The 24,863-nt window shown below is 44.1% G+C and overlaps 2 protein-coding genes across 4 annotated transcripts in view; one reads left to right on the plus strand and one right to left on the minus strand.

Moving 5' to 3' along the window:
- Positions 1-10,563, minus strand: part of Srgap1 (SLIT-ROBO Rho GTPase activating protein 1) — a 297,115-nt gene extending 286,552 nt beyond the window's left edge. The window contains exon 1 of one of the 3 annotated variants that reach the window (XM_031348981.1): positions 10,059-10,560. In XM_031348981.1, coding sequence (XP_031204841.1) covers positions 10,059-10,125 — 67 coding nt within the window. In that variant the 5' untranslated portion in view covers positions 10,126-10,560. Of the gene's footprint in view, positions 1-10,058 lie in introns of all 3 variants that reach the window. The other 2 variants (XM_031348982.1, XM_031348983.1) reach the window with 2 other exon arrangements.
- A 10,742-nt stretch (positions 10,564-21,305) lies between these two features.
- Positions 21,306-22,766, plus strand: LOC116075938 (sentrin-specific protease 2-like). Its single transcript, XM_031349461.1, has one exon. It carries the CDS (start codon positions 21,306-21,308, stop codon positions 22,764-22,766), a length of 1,461 nt encoding a protein of 486 aa, XP_031205321.1.
- Positions 22,767-24,863: the final 2,097 nt, after the last annotated feature.

Below are 24,863 nucleotides of genomic sequence, written 5' to 3' on the forward strand. Positions count from 1 at the left end.
AAAAAAAAAAAAAAAAAAGAAGAAGTAGTAGCTTGTAGTATTATCATAAACTGGAACATTATATACCAGAGAATATTTGATGTATATTTAAGTTACAGTTATGATGCTAATTTAGTACTGATATTATACTAAAGTAAAAAAATCAAAGTCATAAGAATATATACTGATTTTTTTTTCCCAAGGAAAACTACATCCTCGTCCAGAGTAGATAAACACTTTGCCACTGACCTACAACCTTAGCCATCTTATATTTCATATCAGGAAAATTATACACACACATACATACACACACAGGCACCATATATACAATAATCATCAATTCTTGGCCAAATCTTATTTTAGCTATATTTCAGCCTATTTCCTGCCTTTCCATGGCTATGATAAAAAACAAAATAAACAAACAAAACAAAACAAAGCCAACAAACCTCCAAAATGTCATCATTTCAATCATAAATACCACAGCTTGTATCTTTAAAAGATAAAAGAGTAGTTAGGCCAAATTTATATTATTCCGCTTTTAAATTTTTATTTCTCTGCCGGGCGGTGGTGGTGCACACCTTTAATCCCAGCACTTGGGAGGCAGACACAGGCAGATTTCTGAGTTGGAGGACAGCCTGTGAGTTCCAGGATAGCCAAGGCTACACAGAGAAACCCTGTCTCAAAAAAAAAAAAAAAAAAAAAAAAAAAAAAAAAAAAGATTAAATTTTAATTTCTCAATACCATTAAAAACCCAGTATATATTCAAACAGCTCTATATCCTTTATATATCAATGTATCACATATCAAAGATATAAAAGTAAAAACTAGAAAAACTATAGTGAACTTTTAAAGAAAACAAATGATTAACAGTAAATTCTAAGCATTGAAATTTCTAAGATGCTGGCAACATTTGGTACTCACGGCTCATCTTACTCTTTATTTTCTTAACTGTAAATTATGTTCTAGAACTCCATTGTTTTTTTCTTTTTTCAGATGGAAGGTAGTGAAGAAGAAAAGGGAAGAGTGTGCGCCCAGCCTGCCCTCCCTACTGCCAGCTCCTGACTGCTAAACCCAACTTTAGGAAAAGCTACAGTGTATCCCTGAGTTCCAACTACACATGCGTGGAACCGGCTGTGAACAAGTTTGACTGTTACCAGATCAACACAGACTATAGTTTACTTGGATTTCCTTTGCCTACTCTCATCCTTCAGGAAAGTGAGGCTGAAATAAGACTCCAGGAGTAAGTCTCAAAGCTAGCTAAGGGTCAAGTATACCAGGATCAGAAACAGGAAGGAAGAGCCATACCAGACAAGAACCTAGCTTCCTGCCCATTGTAACTCTGGTGCGAAAGTGAAGTCTGTCCCCATGGGAGGAGGCCAAAATTGGCAGCCACACACTCTGAACACCCAATAATGTCAGCTGTGGTTATGACTATGTATAATTAATACCACCATCGGTTTTTAGACCTTTACTCTTCAATTCTAATTCATCAGGTAATAAATACTATTCAAAAACCATTGTTAACAACTACATAACACTCCATGTGTACTAGTTAGCCAACCTTTCTCCAAAGAAACTTAGTTTTTACTTACTGTTTTTTGTTGGGTTTTTTTGCTTGTTTTGTTTTGTTTTGTTTTGGAGACAGGATTTCTCTGTGTAGCCCTGGCTGTCTAGGAACTCACTCTGTAGACCAGGCTGGCCTCAAACTCTGAGATCCGCCTGCTTCTGCCTCCCAAGTGCTGGGATTAAAGGCGTGCGCCACCACCGCCTGGCTTTACTCACTGTTAAGACACTGACACTATTCCCAGACTTTCTAAAAAAGTTACAATCTTACCTCTACTATCACCATATATCAGTATAAATAATTGTGAATGATCACTATAGATGAATTTGTATCTTATGCTCTGTTCTCTTCATTCAATAAATGTTTAGTGAGGCCCTTTACAAACAATGATGTCATAAGAAGTTGCTTTCATAGGAATCAGAAGCAAATTGGCAATAAATGAAATTCTCATTTCTAAATTGGCTTATACAATATTTTTATGAATTATATATTTTAAATTTATAAATATATATTTATATATGTGTTTAAACTTAAATTTATACAGAGAGCACATATTTTATATATAAATATGTGTAAATTATATATGTATATACATTATATATATTATATGTATATATTAGAGAGAGAGAGAGAAAGAGAGAGAGGGAGAGAGACTACAAAAGTAGTTGGATGTAGTTGTGCCCTTGGATGTACAAGCTGGTTCTAAGCCAAATATGGTTCACTGCAAGTTCAAGGTCAACCTAGGCTACAGACTGAGGCCCTGTCTCAAACACTATGGAATTAAATCAGTGACTTTACTGACATGATAAGAAGGCTTTAACTCACAGATAAACTCAGGGAGTGGTCTATGGTTTTTATTTTCCATATAGCATCATTTTCCAAAAATAGAGAAAACCTAAAACAAACACCTAAGCAAACATGGCTGCCTAGCTTCAAAGAAATCACTTAATATCATGTACTTGAATAATAATGGCTTAGAACAAAGTTTACCTTATGAAGGGCATGGGGGTGGGGGTGGGGGTAGAGAGAAGGAGGCTCAGGGGTTAAAAGCACTCATGGTTCCTACAGAGGACCCAGGTTAGTTTCCCAGCACCCACATGGCCACTAACAAGTATCTGCTACTCAAGTTCACAAGGATCCAGTGCCCTCTTCTGGCAATGGCTGGCATTGCAAGAATGTGGCACAAAGCCATACATGCAGGCAAAACAGTACACATAAAATAAAAAAGTATATTTATTGCTCTTTCACAGGGTTCAGGTTTAGTTTCCAGCACCCACACTGAATGGTCTATGACCCCAGCTCCAGGCTATCTAACTCCCACTTCTGACCTCGGCAGGCACCTACACACAAACTCAATGCAAGCACACACAGGCACACATATAAAAGTAAATAACCCTTTATAAAGAGTTTGGGACCTGTCTTTCATTCACACCCATAGAATTTCCTATTTTCAAGACCACCAGGAAACACATTCTGGTCTAAGGTCCTTATACTTTCTACGGCTGATTCAAGATCCACCCTGTACGCCTCTATTCTGGTAGGAAGAATGGAGATTAGGCATCTGGATTTCAAAAGACTTATCTAAATCAGAATATAACAGGGGGTAGGTGAGACACAAATGAAGTAATTATATAATGACTGACATTTATTGAGCATGTATTATGTGCCAAGCCTGTGCAAAATGCTTCCCACAAACTACTACCCCATGGCAGCCTCACAAAGACAGGTCTTACTATTATTATCCATGTGTTGTGGATGAAGAAATTGCACCTTCCATGTCACATGTGTAATTAGTAGCAAGGCATCTAGCTAACACCAAAGCCTGCACTTAAACACTGTGTCCCATCTCCTCCCAAGACATGGCAATAGGGTGGTACATGTAGGTTGTCAATAAATTAGAAAGTAACTTTATATCCAAAAGTAACAGTGTCTTCACATAATTACCTATCAGCCCAATATCTGCCCTCAAACTACCAAAACCCAATAGATTAGAAACATAGTTTACTTATTTTTTAAATTTATCAACTAGGTAGCATGAATAAGGTCAGATGACCAGTAGCCTCAGCACCTGGGAGGGGAAAGTAGGAAGGTCAAGTGCTGTAGCATTCACTCTGTCCAATCACATTAGGGCAGTGGTAGGCCTGTGATTGGACAGGAATAGAGAGGTGAAGCGAAAGTTGGAGGAGGAAAAAGGTAAGGAGCAGGAGGAGAGAGAGGATCATGGAGGCAGATGGATGAGGACAAGCCAGACCCCACGAGGTTATATAAACAAGCAAAGGTTTTTACAAAATAGATTAATTGGGTTGGAATATTGTCTTTATTATTTGATTCTGAAATTATTGTATTGGCATCTTGTAAACTGTGATTTTTTTTTTTTATTATATAAATCTGATTGGATATTAAGTCCTTAAGAGTCATGCTTTAGCCAGGCAGTGGTGGCGCACGCCTTTAATCCCAGCACTTGGGAGGCAGAGGCAGGTGGATTTCTGAGTTCAAGGTCATCCTGGTCTACAGAGTGAGTTTCAGGACAGCCAGGGCTACACAAAGAAACCCTGTCTCGAAAAACAAAACAAAACAAAGCAAACAAACAAACAAAAAACAAACAAACAAGAAAAAAGAGTCATGCTTTACTTACTGTGTCTTAGGCACTATTTAGATGAATGATTGTGGGGGGGTGTAAAGAGTTGCACGTGAGTGAGATGTTTTTTGTTTGGTTTTTTGTTGTTATTGTTTTGGTTTTTGTTTTGTTTTGTTTTTTTGAGACAGGGTTTCTCTGTGTAGCCCTGGCTGTCCTGGAACTCACTCTGTAGACCAGGCTGGCCTCGAACTCAGAAATCCACCTGCCTCTGCCTCCCAAGTGCTCACCACCACCCAGCCGAGTGAGATGTTTTTAATAGCTGGGAGAGAATAATAAAAGTCTGCCAGGATGAGGCTCAAGAACATGGCTCAGTGGGAAAGTTTGTGGAGTGGATTCATTTTTTAAATATTTCCACAACAGTCAAGAGGTGAAAGTCATCCTCACTTACAGGAAGGCCAGCCTGTATCTAAGAAAAGGAAGAGGAAAGGGAAGAGAAAAAGAAAGAGGAAGAGGAAGGAAAAAAGGAAGATAAGAATCGAGGGTCTGTTACAATCAGCTCTGAAACCTGTCTGTGGGCTCAAACCCTGTGGCTCCTTCTGGTCACCCCAGGAGGGAGCGATGGAGCAGAGATGGTTGCAGCTGGGGTGTTCTGGCTGTAGAGTACCTTAGCCTTCATTGTCTTGCAGAAGAACATCCTTTACCCAAACTGTCTCCAGATCTGTTCCTCAATGAATTTTGTAACTAGGAACATTATTTCCAGGTAAATGGACTCCTTGCAGTAGCTGAAATTTTAACACAACAGGAAGCAAATCGAGCATACAGAGTCACCAGGCTGTTTTCCTTGATCACAAGGCCACCAAGAAAGCCACTCAGGGTACTGCAGACCCTTGAAATGATCTTGGCAAGGAGGAAAAAAAAGTTAGAGATAATTTAATGACTAGTTGTTTATTCTGTTTTTCATTCAACTGTGAGTCCTTCAATGAATAAATTCCCAGTGTCCATCTTTGAAAGAAACCTGAAGGCAAGCCACTCCTCAGAGATGGACCCTGACTAGAGTCTACATGAGATTACTGATAGTCGTACAATTATATATCTGCTTCGAGGCCTCTCTACATCAAAAAATGTTTGAAGTCCCTCTATCCATAAACTTTTAGCTCCTAATTGAAACAGTCGTCATTTTCTATTTGAGGTTATATGGTGACAGCAGATTCCATGAGCATGCTAGGAACATGAGAGCATTTCTTAACTTTCCTCTTAAAGCCTATGGCATTAGTGCAGTCCCCTGATATCCACTGTCTGGCTCTGGGCTCACCCTTCAGTCTAAGGACCTTTGCAGGACCACGAGAGCATCCTTCCTCTCTGTGGAGGCTTATGTGAACCCATGAAAAACCAGCCTGTTCTACCAATCCCTTCCCAGTCTGGTCTGCCTGGAGCACAACCAGCAGAGACAGGGGACTGACATAACTGTCCTCTGAGAAGATCCACTCAGCAGCCAATGAAAATGGATGGGAAGCAGAGACCTACAGCCAAACATTAGAAGGAGCTCCAGGACTCTTATGGAAGAGTTGGGGGAAGGATTAAGGGTTCAGAAGAAGATAGGAACTCCACAGAAAGACCAACAGAGTCAACTAACATGGACCATTGGGGGCTCCCAGAGACTGAACCACAAACCCAAAACCAAGCACGTTTTTGGACGTAGGCCCCCACACATATGTAACAGAAGTACAGCTTGGTCTTCATGCAGGTCCCCAAACAATTGGAGCAGGAGCTGTCCCTGAATCTGTTGCCTGCAGATCAAGTCACCTTAACTGGGCCACCTTGTGTGGCCTCAGTGGGGGAGGATGTACCTAGTCTTGCAGAGACATGTGGGGGCCAGAAAGGAGTGGGTTGGTGGGGTGGGGGAGGGTACTGGGTGGTTGCCCTTCTCAGAGGAGAGAAAGGGGAATAGGGGGAGGAACTGTGTGAGGAGGTACTAGGAGGAGAGGAGGAGCTGATATTGGGACATAAAGTAAAAATCTTTTTAAAAGGCCATGGCATGACATGAACGCATACCGTCTTATACTGCTGTTTCCTTATGTTCCCTGTGGTACTGAAATGTACTTCGTGAATCTCGGGTAGCAGATAGGCTGAGCTGGCACATTTTCCTGGTACTTCCTGTTCATGTCTCACATAAAGGAATGTGTGGGTCAGGGTGAGGTCACCAACCTAGGATATACTGCAAATAACAGCTGTCCACTCGGAACAACAAACCAATATGAGTCACTCATTTCACCTCATGAAATGCACCTCTTATTGCTGCTCTAGGTTTTCAGGGAGGGGGCTCCCCATCCTTTACAGAATTACCCAGATTGTTCGGTGGGACCCTCAGATAATCCACACAGCTCCTGTTTCCTAACGCAATCTCTTCACTGCTCATTTTCCAGAGAAGAGAACAGTGGACACTGTCAAGAATCTCAGACACAGATGGGTACTTCTTAATGGCTCACAAAATGATGTTTTTCTCTGGATTCCTTCCTCCCTCCCTTCCTCCTTCCTTCCTTCTTCCCTTCCTTCCTTCTTCCCTTCCTTTCTTCTTCCCTTCCTTCCTTCTTTTCTTCCTTCCTTCCTTCCTTCCTTCCTCTTTCCCTCCCTCCCTCCTTCCCTTCCTTCCTTCCTCCCTTCCTCCCTCCTTCCCTTCCTTCCTTCCTTTCTCCCTCCCTCCCTCCCTTCCTTCCTTCCTCCCTTCCTTGTCATTTCTTATTTCCTTTCTCAGTATGTTGTCAGGCTAACTTTGAACTTCCCATCCTCCTGCCTCAGCCTCTCCAAGTGCTCTCTTGATTCTGTGTTTGAGATGCTGACTAACATACATGATGTGAGCAGACTCTACACCAAGTTAACATGTGCCCTTCAATGGTGGTATGGGTGGTATGGTTTGTCCCTGACTAAACTGTTCTATACCTATTTGGATAACTCCTACTTCATCTTACAAATTTCTTCTATATTGATCTGACCATGGTTTTATTTTTCTAGACTCTTCATTCACTTCTAATTTAATTTCCCAAGAACTCAATTGGTTTGCTATGGAAAAAAATAATTAAAGGCAAAGATGGTTCCATCCACATCAGGTCAGCCAAGAAAAAAAATGGGAAAAGCATGAACATTTTATGAAGCAACTGATATGAATTTTTATGACATCTTCAATTTGATCAAAGACCCTGGGGACTGAGAAAATCTAAACTCCTCTTAGATAAGAAAAAACATACTAGAGAGGGAAAGAGAGGGAGGGGGGAGCGCTATCCAACACGAATCATGATATTAAATATAGTTATGGCCTCACACATGAAATCGCACATTATTACCAGAGACTGGTGATAGCCCCAGGCATTCTTGTTCTCAAACCTTTGCAGGCTGCCCCAGAGATAAAATCTATGGTCTTGAGTTATTTTCTCAGATCAAAATACGATCCCAGGAGTTCTGAGGTAAATGCAATTGTTATCAGGGAAATGGGAGACAGCAAGAATACCCCCAGAGTGTTGGGCTTCAAGTTGGAAGGTGGGGAAAAAAAATCACCTCTAATGGGAATGATTCAGAGACACCCATGCTCTGGCCCAAACCACCTAGAACTCACACATGTGGCTTTAGTCACTGGGAACACACCTAATGTGTCCAACAAAGCCAAGTCTTCCCTTCAGCAACGGAAAAGGTGGGCTTCTTTTGTTTAGTATCAGATGAAGTAGATGGAAAACTACAAAGCTAAATGCTGGCCTGGCCTGGCCAGGAGGGAGCAGGGGAGTGATGAGGTTAGCAGCCCAGAGCTGGTCTGCCTCCCAGATCTGGTCTCCCAGGCACTCCTTCTTCAGAGGAGCCAGCTGGCTTCACACACCCTGAGCCGTCCTTTCTCTCACTCTCTAGGTGCTGTGCTCCAGAGCACAGGTGAATTCCTGGGTGTATCTTAGCAGGGTTGGCCTTCACTGAATTAAAATAACCAGTTCCCATGTTTGCATATGAATAGAGTGAACTCAGTTCCTCCACAGAGTGTACCAGTGTGTGTGTGTGTGTTAAAGTTTTGCCATAGGGTAGGGCCAAGCACAGTAAAGCAGGCTCACTGAAGTCCTAAGAACTGGGTGTGGGCAGTGGAAGGACTAAGCAAAGGTCACTTTTTGTGGACTGACTTGTTACAGAAATAGCTTACACCACATTCACAATTTTTCCTTAGTTTTAGATTTGATAAATATATTGTAACAAACCCCATTTGTTTCATCTTTAATAAATAATTGTGGCTAATACTCACATTACAGAACTTACACCCTAAGGAAATTAAGATAATATTCTAACCTTTCGTCCAGTAAGTGAGTCCTGTTCTTTTGCAAATAAGGACCAATTACAGGCAAACAGCTTACAGTGAGATACCCATATCAGGAGACCTTTATGGAAATGAATTATGCCAGGAGCTGCTCCAAGCAGTCAGACAACCAGATTGCCACTTCTGAAGAACCTGCCACAAAGAGCCATGTGGCCAACATGCACAAGGATATGGTGACTGTCATCAGGAGTCCTTGCCTATGCAAGGTTTTGCACTCTACTAGGCATACTGGAGAAAAACATGTTATCCTCATTAGAAAGTTTACCTTACTTAAGGAAATAATAACTTCTCTGCTAATATAACTTTGACATCCATGTTAGGAGTTCCTAGAAGAAGCCGATCTTCATGGCAGGAGGAAAGAAAACTGAGTTTCAGTAAGTTCTTAGCTTAACTCTCCTCTATAGGTCAGCCTGAACTGAGTGTGGCCTTTGACTGTGAGCTGGTCTTGAGTCACCTCCTGCTCAGGTGACCCAGGATTCCCCAGCCCCAGGTACTCTTCTGGACTCGGGGTGTTTTCACAACTTGACAACACAAAAGGACACCGGCTGAAGCTCCAGCCTTTCCCAAGGCGAGCACTGACTGTTCACCTCAGCTCAGCAGCCCTGACACAAAGCCGTATGTAACTGCAGGTGTCCATAGAGCAATCTGTATGAACTTTGCATTAAACGCACCGCTGAACACAGGCGTTTTTCACACCCCATCCATTGTCTTCATCGGGAAATGCTGAGACCACACAGGGGGTTGGGGGTAGGGCAGAAAACACATAGATGTTTATTAAACACTCCAGTGTAAAACAAAACACTTGAATTGGGGGGGGGGAGATATTTTTAAAGTACGAAGCACAGAAAGTTCCAAAAAAAAAAAAAAAGGTTTAATCAACCTTAATTAGGTTGCCTTCATTAGTTGACTATGTAAATGGACTGAAACTACTTACTCCTATGTTCAAAGCTTTCATTTCATATGCAAGTGCCCTCCGGCAGGCAAATTATATAGCAATATCCTCCCGTGAGTGTGAAGGATGGCACCGGGTTCCAGCTATAAAGGACGAGTCAGATTCCAGTAGTCGCTGTAGGTTTAACTGCCAGGGCTTTGAGAGAGCGATTTTACAAAAGCAGACTCGCCCTACTAAATTAACAGGGAATAGCGTGCATGTCTGAAACAGCCTTCACTCAATGAAACGCTTGGCCGCTGAGTATTCAGACTTTACAAAATGACTCCACTGGGGGGCCGGTGGGGGTGTGTGAAAAAAAATGCTGTGACAATGATTTCTCATAAAAAAGGTTGGCGGTGATATGACAACTAAGCAGGAACTCTGGGAGCTGCCTTCCTGCCCCAGTAAATCGCCAGCTGAAGGTGATTAAGTTCCAGCCTGTTGGGAGACAGGAGCTCCAGCCCCGGGAAGCCACCTGGTAGCCCGTCCCAGTGGGTCTGATCAGGTTAGGACTGGCTTAGAGGAGGCCCTGGGGGCTCAGCCTGGAACAGAACTGTCCCTTACCACCTTCCGCCCAGGCAGACACCAAGTTACACACGGAACTCCAGGAGCACAATGACAAGCAGGCACACAAAAGGAGCGAGGCGGCCGCTCCCATCCTTACCTTTGACTTGACTTTCATACTCGGCTATGATCTCTTTGTCCTTCTTGAATCTGCTCGGGGTGGACATTCTCCGGCAGTTCCGGGCTTGCTTTCAATGGGCAGGTTCTTGTCGGGTGGTCACCGGCCAGTCTCCGTGGAGAAGCAGAGAGTTGCACTCCCTCTCCCTCTCGTAGAGAAGCTAGAGGCAGCACCCGCAGGAGGGACGGGAGCGTCGGGAGGAGCGAGAGGAGGAGGGAGAGGAGCGATCCCAGCGAGCCGGGCGCCGGCACCACGCTCCGGGCTGAGCCGCCCTGGGCGCTGGCGAGCGGGAGCCCCAGCCCGCGAGGCCAGCCGTGCAAACTCCGGCGAGCTGGGGGCGGGGGGCGTCTCCCGGCCGCTTCCTCTACGGCCGCGGGGCGGACGCGGGGATCTCCCGAGCGTCGTGCACCATTGTTGAGACCCGCGCGGGGGTCGCACCCCGCCGGCCGCCGCCGCCGCAACCTCCCTTCCTGCCGACGCCCGGCGCTGGGATGCTGCTGCCGCTGCCGCCGCCCGCAGGCCGAAAGGATAGCAGTTCCCACGCGGGTGCGATCGGCGGGACCCGAAGGGCGGCGGCGGCGAGGCTGGGACGTGCCCTGGTCAGCCCCGCGGAGTTCGCGGATCTGGAGCCGGCGCCGCGAGGGTCCTCTGCTGCCTCGGTCGCCGGCGCCTCGGCGCTTTCTCTGCCGCCCACTGGCCGCTGCTGCCTCCTGGCGGCCACGGCGACACGCGCACCCGGAGCCGCGCCCCCGCCCACTGGAAGCCCAGACCTTGCTTGCTAGGGAGAACCTGAGCTGCTGTCCCTGAGGATTTAGGCAAGGCGGGGCCCTGTCTTCTGAGGGGAAGGTGTTCCTGGGAAGACCCCTTCTCTGTCCTAGCCATGCCTCTCCGCCCCGTTCTGAGTTCGCCCTGGAGGATGGATATCTCTCCTGGCCGACCCACGCACCTCGAGGTGTCTGCCCTTGGCGGCACCCCCAGCGCTCCCCCTGGTCTCAGTGCAGTGATCAAACCCTGGAGACCCCTCTAAACTTGGGGACAGACCTTCTTGCATTCTTGTGTGTGGGCTCTGGCTAGGCTATTTTCCAGTGGTTGAAGTGCAGAGTTGGGTGTCACCTTAATAGAATCCAAGACACTGTACTCCAGGAGGAAAACTGAACATTGCATTGTGAAAGATCTGCCTGTTGTAAATCAAAGAGGATGAAACTCTACCGTTGAGACAGGGAGGACAACTTCTTGAATACTCTTAGGCTCTACTTCCTTGTTCCTGCTCAGGTACTAGGACGTCAGGGAAAGCGTGGTGTACTAGGAGTCAGTCACACTTAGGATGTTGCTAGATCTCATTCAGCTGGGTTTACCTTTCCTGGCTCCTCTCAATTTCCAAATGCTGTGGTCCTGACTCATCAAAGTGATTATGGCAAAGGGGTATCTGATGCCAGAGTGTTTATATTATGAGACCTAAAGATCGTAGAGACGTTTAGACTCTTCCCTTAGTCAGAGACGACATTAGTTCTTAGTGCTGACTGAACACAAGATAGGAGTGAGGGAGCCAGCGTTAGGCACCTGAAGGAGAAGTGTACCATAAGTACCATAAGAGGATCATACCATAAGACTCACCATAAATAAATAATTACAGGCATTGTGATAATACTGTAAAAATAGTAGTATCATCCAAGAATAGGGTGCAGAGAGACGGAGGGTGTTCAGGCTGGGGACCAAGAAGTCACAGGAGAATAGTACTTCAACAACTGTTAGTCTGACGTGATGGAGAATTAGCCAATGTCCTCCTACAAGCACAAACATCCCTGAGCAATGCCCTACCCCCACCCCTACCCCCACCCTACCCCTAATCCTGACTTTAAGGGTTGAATAGTAAGTAGGTGGCAGTCTATGTGAGAAGAAGATGCATTCTGGAGAAAAGACATGTTTTCTCTGGGTAATTGCAAACATTTTCAGAGATTCACTCACATGTTAGGTATGAGAGAAGGCAAAAATACTTCAAAAATTTAAACATATGCAGGTGTCATATATATACACTGGGTTGGCATTTTTTTAAAATTACTTATTCCATCAATTTAATTTTTTATCGATGTTCTGAGAATGTAAGACTAGGGATCTGTTATTTTAGACACCAGGTCTCATGTAGACCAGGCTGGTCTTGAACTTGTTTATTTATTTATTGAGACAAGATCTCATGTAGCCCAAGCTGCCCTCAAATTAGCTCTGTCAATGAAGATGACTTTGAACTCCCAGTGCCCCTGTTTCTACTGCCTAAATGCTGAGATTATAGGCAGATACCACCACAGCTGGTTTTGTGTAGTGCTTGAGACTAAACCCCTGCTTTAGTGCATTCTAGCTGAGCTCTCAGTTAACTGAGCTTCAGCCGAAAGGGATTTGTTTTCTCTTTTACTACCTAGGAGGTTTCACTATGAATTTTTGATATTAAGGAAGCAGAGGGACTAAGACTCACTGCTGAGACCTTTGTGTCTGGAACTCAGTTTTGGGCTGCTCTGATTGCATGTGCATCTGACTTAGGAAACAGGACCCAGAGAAGCTCCAGATTGTCCAGTGCAGAAGCTGGGCAGGAAGGTCACAGCCACCCAAGAGAGACCTCTTCTGCCATGCTGAGATAATGCACACAGTCCTACAACACCAGGGACCCTTTTAAGTACTGAAATACCATGGTTAGATTTATGTCCTGTTATGGGAACTGGCAGAGAAAAGATGGGTCATCCTGGGGACAGTGAGACCGGAGGCAGGCAGCCTGTGTGATTGACAGCTCAAGACATATGTAAATGGGATTTGTTCAAATCTAGCTGAGAGTCATTTCACCCATGGTACTGTTGAGAGAGGCCACCCTGTGGCAGAAGAGGTTGAACCACTAGAAATGAATTGTTGCTTGAGCCCAGAACTGAGCCCCAGACACAAAGGGCTCAGTGGTGAGTCCTAGTCCTACGACTTCCTTTATATATGCATATATACATATATACATATATACATATATACACATATACACATATACACATATACACATATACACATATACACATATACACAATACACATATATACATATATACATAAAAACAGGGCTGGAGAGAAGGCTCAGTGGTTAAGAGCACTGACTGCTCTTCCAGAGGTCCTGAGTTCAAATCCCAGTAACCACATGGTAGTTCACCACCATCTGTAATGGGATCCAATGCCCTCTTCTGGTATGTATACAGTATATTCATATACATAAAATTTAAATAAAATCTTAAAAAAGAAAGAAAGAAGCTTCAAAAATAAACAAAACCAAAAACAAAACAGAAAAACCAAACCAAACAAACATGCAAAACACTGTACTTGCCTAGGCTTCAGTTCCCTCATCCTTTGAAAATATGTTAGTTCCTAGATCCCTGAAGCTGAATCTTATTGAGATAATTTTTTAAAATGGCTGAAGAGCCTCTGGCTTAGCCTTGTCTTGGTTACTCTTCTATTGCTGTGAAGAGACACCACGACCAAAGACAAGTTATGAAAGAAAGCATGTAGCTTGGGGCTTGCTTCCAGTTTCAAAGGGTGTGTACATGACCATCCTGATGTCTAGCCTGGCAGCAGGTGGGCGTGGGGGTAGAGCAGAAGCTGAGAGCATACATACGGAGTCAACAACAAGGAGACAGACAGACAGACAAACAGAGAAGAATAAGCATACAAACATGAGAACGTATGGGGACTGTTTTCATCCAAACCACCAGAGGCCCTAGTTTAAGCTCTGCAGAGGCTAAGAAAGGATCTCTGCCTCCCAGCAGTCTGACACCTCCCTGCATAGCACAGTAAGCACTGACATGCAACAACAGCACCAGCAGCTGACCTTCTGCACATCAAGTGCATGTTATCATTAGCATCAGTCTAATCGGCCTGCCTCTTATTGTTCTTGTTTTTGAGAATCTTGCTATTTGGCTCAGCTGCCCTCACACTCAAGGTGAGCCTCCTATCCCCACCCAGATTTAATCAACTGTAATACAAAGCATGTTAATAAATCAGAGACATCGTCTTATATCTTTGATTCCATCTCTATTATCTGTATTGCAAATGTATCTCCCTGCTGTGATAAGATCCTGACGGAAGCAACCCTAGAATAAAGGGTTAATTCTGACTTCCAGTTGGAGGGGCCATTACAAAGTTTGGGCATTAGTTTGTACGGTGAGACTTTGCACACATTCTCAGAAGAACCCCACAAGGTGGACACTACCTCCCCAATATTCCAAATGAGCATCTGGAGACTAAAGTTTCAGTGACTAAGGTGTAACCAAGGACAAAACTCCAATGTACGTCTTCATGAATCCAGACTAAATATTCTCTCTCACTCTTTGCTCTGTTCTGTGGACCTGTAAATCTTGCCACTGGGAAGCAGGTTCCCGGAAAGCAAGAGGGGCACTTCTGATCATGGTTTTATATCAAAGGTTCTTGCTTCTCGTCTTGTCATTAAATTTAGTTATCTGTCTCATATTTGACAAACAAATTCATTTACTAAGTTGAATGTGGTGAATGGGCAAAGTCACCTGAAGATTGCATCACACCAGTCCTCTGTGACTGTGCTCCACCTGGTGGTGGGTATTGTCTTCTGTGACTGTGCTCCACCTGGTGGTGGGAATTGTCCTAGCACTATGCTCCTCAATTTCCTACAAAGTTTCTCTCTTCAGAGGAATGGTGTAAGAAGTTTGCCCAAGTTTGCCCCATGGTGAGATTTCTACCTTTTCCTGATGATTCAAGTTTCCATAAGTAGAACTTGATGTACTGTAGTGCCAGAAAAATGTTAGTCATCCCCCAAAAAACAGACAGGCGCCGATCTGATGTAACTCACAGTAGGGTCTTTATTTGAGCTATCTCAGGGCCCCTCTAATGCACCACCGTCAAGCAGGAATGTCTATGGGGCAAGCAAGACTTTATAGTAAGCAGCAAGCAGGGGCTGAGTATGCAAGCATTTAATTGGAAAGCTACTGTGGCCTTTATCATAATAGGTTGGTACTGGGAGTCATATCATAAATTTAATTTCTGCTCCTCTCTGCATTGGTGGTTGTTAGGCAGGGGGTGGGCTTGAACATGGGGGTGCACGTTTGTTGGGGGAATAACTTGGAGACACTGGTCTTGTTGGGGATTAGCTTAGAGATTAGAGCTAGGCTCAGGTTTTGTTAGGTGGCAACTTGGAAACGAATGGGGTAGGTACCGGCCAGTTGGTTTACTTGATTTCAAATTTAGGTCAGGTTCTCTAAAATAGAGTCTGAACTTAAAAGATTTGGCCTCTCAGTACCATCTGACAATTTTCACTTGGAGCAAATAGAAGTGAGTATTCAGTAAGCATTCTTGTAGGCACAAAGCATCACTTACCCAAGTATTACTTTGGTTCAATGGTAAATAATTTCATGGTGTGTGTGTGTGTGTGTGTGTGTGTGTGTGTGTGTATGTGTGCACTTGCATGCTTATGAGTATATGTATGTACCTACTCATGTGGAAGAAATAGGTTGACATCATATATCTTTCTTCATCCCCTCCAACCTAATTTTTAAAAAAGATTTATTTATTTATTTGTTTATTTTATGTATGTGAGTACATACCCACTAGAAGAGGGCATCAGATTCCATTACAGATGATTGTGAGCCACCTTGTGGTTGCTAGGAATTGGACTCAGGACCTTTGGAAAACCAGTCAGTGTTCTTAACAGCTGAGCCATCTCTCCAGCCCCATCTACCTCATTTTTTGAGCTAGGGTCTCTCTCAGACTCTGGCGTCCACCCATTTCACCAGACTGATTCAACAGCAAACCCCAGGTCATCTCCTGACTCTGTCTTCCCAGCAGTGAGATTAAGGACACACACCATCAACTGAGAATTTTTTGCATTTGCTTAAGATCTAAACTTATGCTTTTTTGACACTAGGCACTTGATCAACTGGCCCATCTTCCCAGAATCTGAAACAACTTTTTAAAATAGTAAATGGAAATGTACAGTTGGTGCCAAGTTCACATACATTTTTTAACTATAATTTTGGCTTCAGTGAATTTCATATCTGATGAGTCCTGTATTAATCAGGGTTCTCTAGAGTCACAGAACTTATGGTAGTCTCTATGTAGTAAAGGAATTTATTGATGATTTACAGTCTGTAGTCCAACTCCCAACAATCAACTCCCAACAATGGTCGGCAGCAGCTGTGAATGGGAGTCCGAGGATCCAGCAGTTGCTCAGTCCCACAAGGCAAGCAGGTGAAGCAGAGAGAGCTTTCCTTCTTCCAATGTCCTTGTATAGGTCTCCAGCAAAAGGTGTGGCCCAGATTAAAGGTGTGTGCAACCACACCTTTAATCCCAGATGACCTTGCTTGAACTCGTGGATCTTCCAATCTTAATCTTCTAGGATTCATAGCCCCTATGCCACCACACCTTTAATCCCAGATGATCTTGAACTCATAGATCTTTTTATCTTAATCTTCTGGGATTCATAGCCACTATACCTCAAGATCTCCATGCCAAGATTCAGGTCAGAAACTTGTATCTCTCAGCCTTCAGATTAGGGCCACAGGTGAGTCTTCTAACTCTGGATTGTGGTTCATTTCAGATATAGTCAAGTTGACAACCAGGAATAAATAGCTACTACAGGCCCTTCTGGGACTCCCTTAAATGAAAGGGTATATTTTTGCACCCCCTAGAGGGGGGTTACAAATGAAGTGGGTAAGACCCTCGTGGTTTTACCCATGTTATATTCATGGATCAGGCCACAGCATCAGGACACACAGTGCTCTGAACACACACCCTGTACTGTCTGGAGTCCCCAAGAGCCCTAGTCTCACAAACTGCCTGCACTTATACTTCAAGTGGACTGTATTTTGGGATGGAGTCCTCAGACATTTTATAATGGGTGGCTTTACTATTGACCACCAACATCAGAATCACTTTACAATCTATTTAAAATTCATATACTCTACACTTATGATGAGATTTCTCAAGGCCAAAATGCTTCTGGGTCACCTGGAGTTCTAGTCGTTTTGTATTTGAAATACTTTTGGAGGGAAGCCTGAGATCCAAATTTCTAATAAGATCTCAGGAGGCTGTGTCAGGGAGTCCAGCATACAAGCGATTTTGAGGAGCCCAGAAACCATAAGGTCCAGATATTGAGTGGGAAGAAGTTCTCCAGGGGATTCGGCTCATGTGAATCTTTGCTCAAAACTAATGCACATTAAAAGCATTTAATACTTACGTGATAGTGGAGAAGTTGTAAAGCCTGTTTTTTTTTTTTTGTAATATTATGGGACTCTAAGAAAAAATTGCTTCCTCAGTAAGTTTTTATCTTAACCCTCTCATCTGTAAGATTAAAACAATAATCCTCAAGAGGTTTGTGATGTTGACTAAGTGCAATGTGTGTCTAAAGCACTTGACATCTTTGTGGCCCATACTAAGTGCCAAGTGTTGTCAGTGTCACCATGGCTATGCACATAGGACCTACAGGAAGACAAAGCTGTACTCCTGGTACATATGTGTCCAGGGAGGCCTAGGTCCAGCTGGTGTATATTCTTTCTTTGTTTTTGCAGTCTCTGAGAGTTTGGGGGCAGAGATTGGGGCTTGGTCACACCTTTGAAACTTCTTGGACCTCCATATTTTTTCTCATATATGAAAAAAGAAGGAAAGTATACCCACTAGACAGACAGACAGACAGACAGACAGACAGACAGACAGACAGGCACGCGCACACACACACACACACACACACACACACACACACACACACATACACAGGTGAGTCCTAGAAAGAGAGAAAATACAGGTCAAAATGGCACAAACTAACTGCCTTTCAAACTGTGTCCAGATGTGAAATGGTTTGGAGGTAACTGTGATGGCTATTCTGGGTTGTCAACGATTACATCTGGAATTAACTAAAACCTACAAATTAAGGGTCATATCTGTGGAGGATATTTGCTTAATTTAAAGTGGGTAGATCTGCTTTTAATCCTTATCTTTGAGGTGGGAATACAACTATGTAAGGGATCTTCCCCCCACAACCCCCATACAGGGTTTCTCTGTGTAGCCCTGGCTGTCCTGGAACTCACTCTGTAGACCAGGCTGGCCTCAAACTCAGAAATCCACCCGCCTCTGCCTCCCAAGTGCTGGGATTAAAGGCGTGTGCCACCACCGCCCTGCTAAAGATGTTTTCAAACCAGATTAGGTTTTATTTACCCACCTCTCACCTTGGCCACGCCTATTCCCACAACATATATAAGGCTGTGCAAGAAGGAAGTTCTGTTCTTGGCTTCCTTGTTCTTGCCTCCTTATGAGGTCCATCCCTCCACTGCCCTCCAGAGTTTACTTTGTTGGGAATCTGGCATTTACTAAAGATCAGCTGAGACATCCATACTGCGGGACTGAAAAACTACTGGACACTTAGATCTTCCATTCATAGTCAACCATCTTTGGATTAGCTGGACCACCGACTGTAAGTCATTTTAATATAAGTCCATATCTCCAAGTGCAAATTTATATATATACATATGTGTATATATATATATATATAGATATACTGTATGTATGTATGTGTATATATATTTGTATGTGTATGGGTTTTGTACAGTAACTGCTGACTAAGTAGGCCCCACAACAAGTCTCTTCTCAGGCTCAAAGTCCCTTTAAGTGTTCTCAGGGTACAATGCCTACAATCCATCCAAGGCTCAGTATCTTTGAATGGGGCCTAGTTCAATTTGAAAGAAGAAATGTGAGACTGTGAGTGTGTGTGATCCACATGTGCATATGTGCACAAGTGACTATGATATGCAGAGGTGTATGTCAGTGTGTGTGTGTGTGTGTGTGTGTGTGTGTGTGTGTGATTCTGTGGTTGTGTGGTTGTGTGAGATTTCTTTAGTCAATTTGTATACACATACCACAGGATATCATTTGTTTTCCTCTATTGACCTCCACTTGATTGACTCAAGCTTGGCCTGTTGTTTTGGCTAGCCTGACTGCCCAGACGGCTCTAGAAACCAGCCTGTGTCTGTTTCCAAGGTAGGTATAACATAGACTTGCCTGACTTGTCTCCTGGGTGCTAGAGAATCAAACTCAGATCCTCAAGCTTAGAGAACAAGTGTTCCTGACTACCCAGGCAAGCCTCAAGGCCTCCTATTATTACTGATTTCTTTCCCAGAACAATAGCAGCAACAAAGAAGAGTGAGCATAGGTTAGGAGAAAGAGCTTAGATGGTGAAGTGCTTCCCACCAAAACCATCATAAAATATAAAAGCATGGTGGTATTTCCTTGTAATCAAGTTCTGGGGAGGAAAAAAGGCAAGAGGATCATGGAGGATTTGCTGGTTATCCAATCTTGCCACTGGGAGAATGCAGCCAATGAGGGACCCTGCTTAAAATAAGAAGTAGAAAGTTCATGAGCCAACAACACCTGAGGGTCCTAGAGCTTTACATCACAAACACAGCTGTAGTAGGTTTGTGTGTGTGTGTGTGTGTCTTTGTGTGTTGTTTGTATGCTGGTGTGTTCATTCTATTCTTAAGTTCTGGTTTTGCACCAGTAGAGTGTGAATCCTTATTCTTTGGATGTAGGAAGGCTCTATATCACTTGGGTACCAAAGACAGACATATTCTTTTGAATAGGTAATGATACAGAAACCCTCACATCAAGGCTGGGAGAGACAACCCACTAGGAGGAGAAGGATCCCAAGACTAGGCAAAAGAGTCAGAGACAGCAAGCATATCAACCACTGCCAGGGGTGCCCCCAGATCACCAAGGCAACAAGCATAACATATATCATCTTGGACTGCAGAACCAAGAAAGATGTAGAAGGCATTGTTTCCCAATGATTTACAATGTCTCTGTGTCACTTAAGAGTTGATGCATTATACATTTTCTCTCGTTTCTCGACTGGAGACTATTTTGAGGAAAATCCCCCTGCCTCAACCTTCCTAGTGCTAGATTGCAGGCTAAATTACACCAGCTGTTTTTGTTTTGTTTTGTTTTGTTTTGCTTTTTAGAGACAGGGTTTCCCTGTATAGCCTTGGCTGTCCTGGAACACACTCTGTAGACCAGGCTGGCCTCGAACTCAGAAATCCGCCTGCCTCTGCCTCCCAAGTGCTGGGATTAAAGGCATGTGCCACCACCCCCCCACTGTTTTGTTTTTTTTTTTAAATAAAGTCCTTTGATTGGAATTTTCCAAGAGGTTTTCAGGGATTAGATTCATGATTTGATATTTTATGAGGGTTGTCACAGATATCACCTGTGTCTTACTCAAAACCGCCAACAAGGTCCAACAGAACATGGACTGATCCCATAATTATTAAATTACAGATTTTTAGTTAGTTGTGATGAACTGGGTCTCAGAGCTCTAACTTTCTTAAAAAGCAACAACCACATTGAGAGGAGCTACTCTGATGTCCTGTAAATCTCCTTTCCTGGTAAATTTCATCTACTGGACACAAAGGAAACTCTTCCCTAAGAGTTAAGTACCATAGGCAGGCTAGGTAATAGTGAGACACCAAAGAACTGTCATTCTCAGGGACAGACAACTCAGGAGCTTATCCCTTAGCTCTTACTGGTATTTACTGGTATTTGAGCTGTGTCTCAGTACTTCCAAGGAGCCAACCTTCTCTCCTAGAGTTCACATTTCAAAAATGTAACCTAGTGAATCTACTATTCCCCTCAATACTTTCTCTCTCTTCGAAGATACAGCTTCATTTCTGCCTTATTGAGTTCTAATGGTTTTCTGTTTGCTTCATCCAGGCACCGACCAACAGGGACTTATGGATGGAAAGAAGCTCTAAGAGCCAAGATCTGGATTGTGGTGTGTGGGGACTCCACTCACCTTAGAATGCTGTGAGGATCTTTCTGTCAGTCTGCATCATAGTCAGAGCCAGGACAAGAGCCAGAACAAAACAGTCTTGCCTCCAGTGTGGCTGGCTGTGCTGCCAAGATTTGCTGTCCTGGGGTGACTGTCTCTCATAACCATAGCGATTTCCATGACTTTGGGGTCTCCAGAGGCTCATTGTGCCCTGAGCCCCACTTCTCCTACAAAGTAAAAGGTGCTGCCTGAACTCCAAGGACTTTTCTACAGTGGGACTCGTTGACTGGCACCTTAAAGACAGGGTTAGATTGATCAGCTGAGGGAGAACTACTCTTGGTATGTGTTGCCTCCAACTGTCTTTAACTTGCAACTGAGACCAACGCCAAAGGAAATCTGAGCTCTTGACCCTGCAGTTTCTGATCTTGGACCAACATGTCCAGTGTGGATAAGACACCTTCAACTACACTAACTGATCCTTCAGCCATGAAGACAACAACTTCAGAGCCCTCACTGACGGACTGGCTGACATGGATTGTGACTTGGAAACCAGAAAGCTGTACTACCACAGAGAGCCCACAGCTGAGCAAAGGCAATCCAAGTAGCCCCTCTACATGGCAAGCTTGTAAGCATCCTGGGACAGTGTACCGTGAACACTCAGGGAAAGGCCAAAAGAGGAAATGCCAGGCAGAGGGTGAAATGGATGTGTGTTCTGAAGAGTCAACCCAACCTCTAAAGAGGCTCAAAGAGGAGCAGTGTGAAAGAGAGCTTGGGTGTGAAGAGCCAGGCCAGGGTCAGATAAGGAAACTCCAAAAGCAGGCTGGATCGCAGCTAAAGCCCACAGAGTGCACCACAGGCCCTGAGGAAGAGGCTTTCACTGAGGCAAAGTCTGTGGATGGGGGCAAAGGTCCCAATCTTTCCTACAGCAACATTGAAGAATGCATTCAGAAATACCACAATGGACTGTACCCAATGTTGTTGGTATACCTTCAACCCAGTGTCCCTGAGCACTCTGACTCTCAGAGTTCTCACAGGATTCCAGTGGATGCCTTAAAGAAGATCAATGGCTGGGTGGATGGGGAGATCCATGCTTCTCAAACACCTCAAATCCACACAGACAGAGTCAGCAATAATAGCATTCTCCCCAATCCAATGCCAACTCCCAAGGCCAAAGAAAAGGCTCCGGAAGACCAAGGCAAGAGTCCAGGGCTGGACTATGACCCTCTGATCACAGCGGACATGCTAACAGAAATCAGCAGTGCTCTAGGCCCAGGGCCAAAAGATGAGATCTTGAGTCGTGCCTTCAATATGGCAATTACTCGAGAAGACATGCGCACCCTGAGGGATACCCGGTGGCTCAATGACACAGTCATCAATTTTTACATGAATCTTCTCATGGTCAGAAATCAAACTCAAGGATACCCTGCTCTTCACGCATTTAATACCTTCTTTTACACCAAGTTAAAGAGTGGGGGCTACGGGTCAGTCAGAAGATGGACCAAGGCAGTAAACATCTTTGAAAAGGAACTGATCCTGGTGCCTGTTAACCTGGATATGCACTGGAGCCTGGTGGTGACATACCTAAGAGAAAAGAGTATTGTCTACCTGGATTCGATGGGACACCAGAGACCAGAGGTCCTTGAGCTTATTTTCCACTATCTGCAGGATGAGAGCAAATCGAAAAGGAATGTGGATCTGAACCCTTTGGAATGGAAGCAGTACAACCTGCCAGCAGAGGAGATTCCTCAACAGGGGAATGACAGTGACTGTGGCATGTTTACTTGTAAATATGCCGATTACATCTCCAGAGGCCAAGCCATCACCTTCTCTCAGCAGCACATGCCTTTGTTTAGGAAGAAGATGGTGTGGGAAATCCTGCACCAGTGCTTACTGTAGTCCCACCCTCCTGGCTGCTGAGGCTGCTCTGAAGCCTTTTGTGGATGGAGCCAAAGATTTCAGGCATGGTAGGCTGAAGGCCCTGGAAAGAGGTTCTGGGCTGTACAGAGCTGGGGATGTCCCACATCCTTCTATGTAGTGCTAACATGGGAGAAGGGAAAGTCTCGTCTGAAGTTACCTATGAGATAGATGTACCCAGCACAAGTTCGAACCTATTTAACCCACATGGCACAAGCTCACAAACATTGTGTTTTAAACAATGTATTTGGGACCTTTGATACATGTTGGGGTCTTCGTTCAATTTTTCTCCCAATTTTGCTGTTCCTGTTCCTAAGTTTTAGCTAATTGGGAGTGGATGTTTCCAGAGTTTTCATTGTTTAATCTCACTGTTCTACAGTGTTGTGTTGGGACCCCGGGGCTCTGGGACCCAGACCCCTTACCATCAAGGACTATTGATAAAAGTGGCACAGACACTTCAAGATGCTTTGTGCCTTGAACTAAGGAGACCTGTCTTATTCTTGGAGGTTGCGTGAAGTGACTGTATAGCTAAATGCGCCTTTTAATCCCCGAACTCTGTGAATATAAGTCTCACCCTTGTGGGTTCTATACGGAACTTTGTATTCCAAAACAATATTTAACTTTAAGATATTTCTGTGTTTTCTTTGTATATAGTAAGCTGAAATTAAATATTTCATCGTTCATATATTCTACCACCTTACCCACACTCCTCGTTAGACTTAATGATATTTAGTGTATATACTGTATATAATGCAAACTTACAACAATCTGTTGAAAGAGCCTTCTTCAACCCTTCAGTGTTCAGCATCCCCAAATTTGTTTGGCCATGAAGGACAGGAGTTACATAGAGCACATTTGTATCTTGTGCCAGTTACAGGGACTGAAGGAACTCTAGGTGGCACACGTGTTTCAATAACTCAGTAACCCTACACTCTACCCTGTACTGAGCAGTGTGTCATGTGACCAACATGGGAGGGTATGTCCCTGCACAGGACTGTCAATTGAAAAGGAACAAAGAAACACTAACCGAAGATGAAAATGTGTTCTGATGTGAAGGTTCTGTGCCCCAGTGTAGGGGAATGCCAGGGCCAGTAAGCAGGAGAGGATGGGGTGGTGAGCAGGGGGAAGGGAAAGGGAACAGGGGTTTGTTCTTGTTGTTTTTTTTTGTTTGTTTGTTTTGTTTTTTTGTTTTTTTGTTTTTTGTTTTGGAGGGGAAACTGGGAAATATGGCATGTAAATAAAGAAAATATCTAATAAAAAAATGTGTTCCAATGTCTTCCTTAAATAATGGTGATCTAAATGCTACAGCAACCCTGATGCTAGAACAGGACATTTTCCTTTGATTTTGCATGATTTCCCTCTTTACACTAACTTAGCAAAGTCAGCTTTGCCCCAGGTTTGGGTCACCTGTTGGCTCTCATCATAGTTATGGACCACCCTGCAGGTGGGAAGATACCCATGTGGGTCCCTACCCACTCGGAGGAGAAGGAGAGGGGTTATGGGGGAAAGACTGTGGCATGGGGTGACCAGGAGAGGGGTTGAGAACTGGATGTAAATGGAATAAGTAAAAAATAATAAAAATAATAATAAGTTTTTAAAAAAGAAAAGAAATTTCTATTATTAAACAAAACAAAACAAAAGAAAACAACAACAAAAGAGCCTGCAATCCTGAGCTCAGGGATGGCTAAAGATCCTGAGAAGACACAGTGCATCCTGGGATCCTGGGGGCATGCCAGCTCTGGGCCCCAGTGATGGCCAGCTTCCAGGCACAGAGTCTTGCTCAGGCTAACCCTGTCCTTCTGTGCTCCTCCATGTTCCAGCCTCACTCTTGCCCTGCCTCAGAAACGGCCAGAGCCAGAGACCTTCTCTCAGGCTAGGCTCCATCCAACAGTGCCTTTCTCTGGTACCACACCATGACCCTAAGACTCACTTCATTTGTATGATGGGGTGTGCACACTTGCATACATCTGCACACACGTGCACACACACACACACACACACACACATGCACACATGCATGCACATGGACAAACATACATGAAACAAATGTAAATTTTAATTTGTTTAAAGAAGAGTTGG

This window comes from Mastomys coucha, unplaced genomic scaffold (assembly GCF_008632895.1).
Source record: "Mastomys coucha isolate ucsf_1 unplaced genomic scaffold, UCSF_Mcou_1 pScaffold4, whole genome shotgun sequence".
NCBI lineage: Eukaryota > Metazoa > Chordata > Mammalia > Rodentia > Muridae > Mastomys > Mastomys coucha.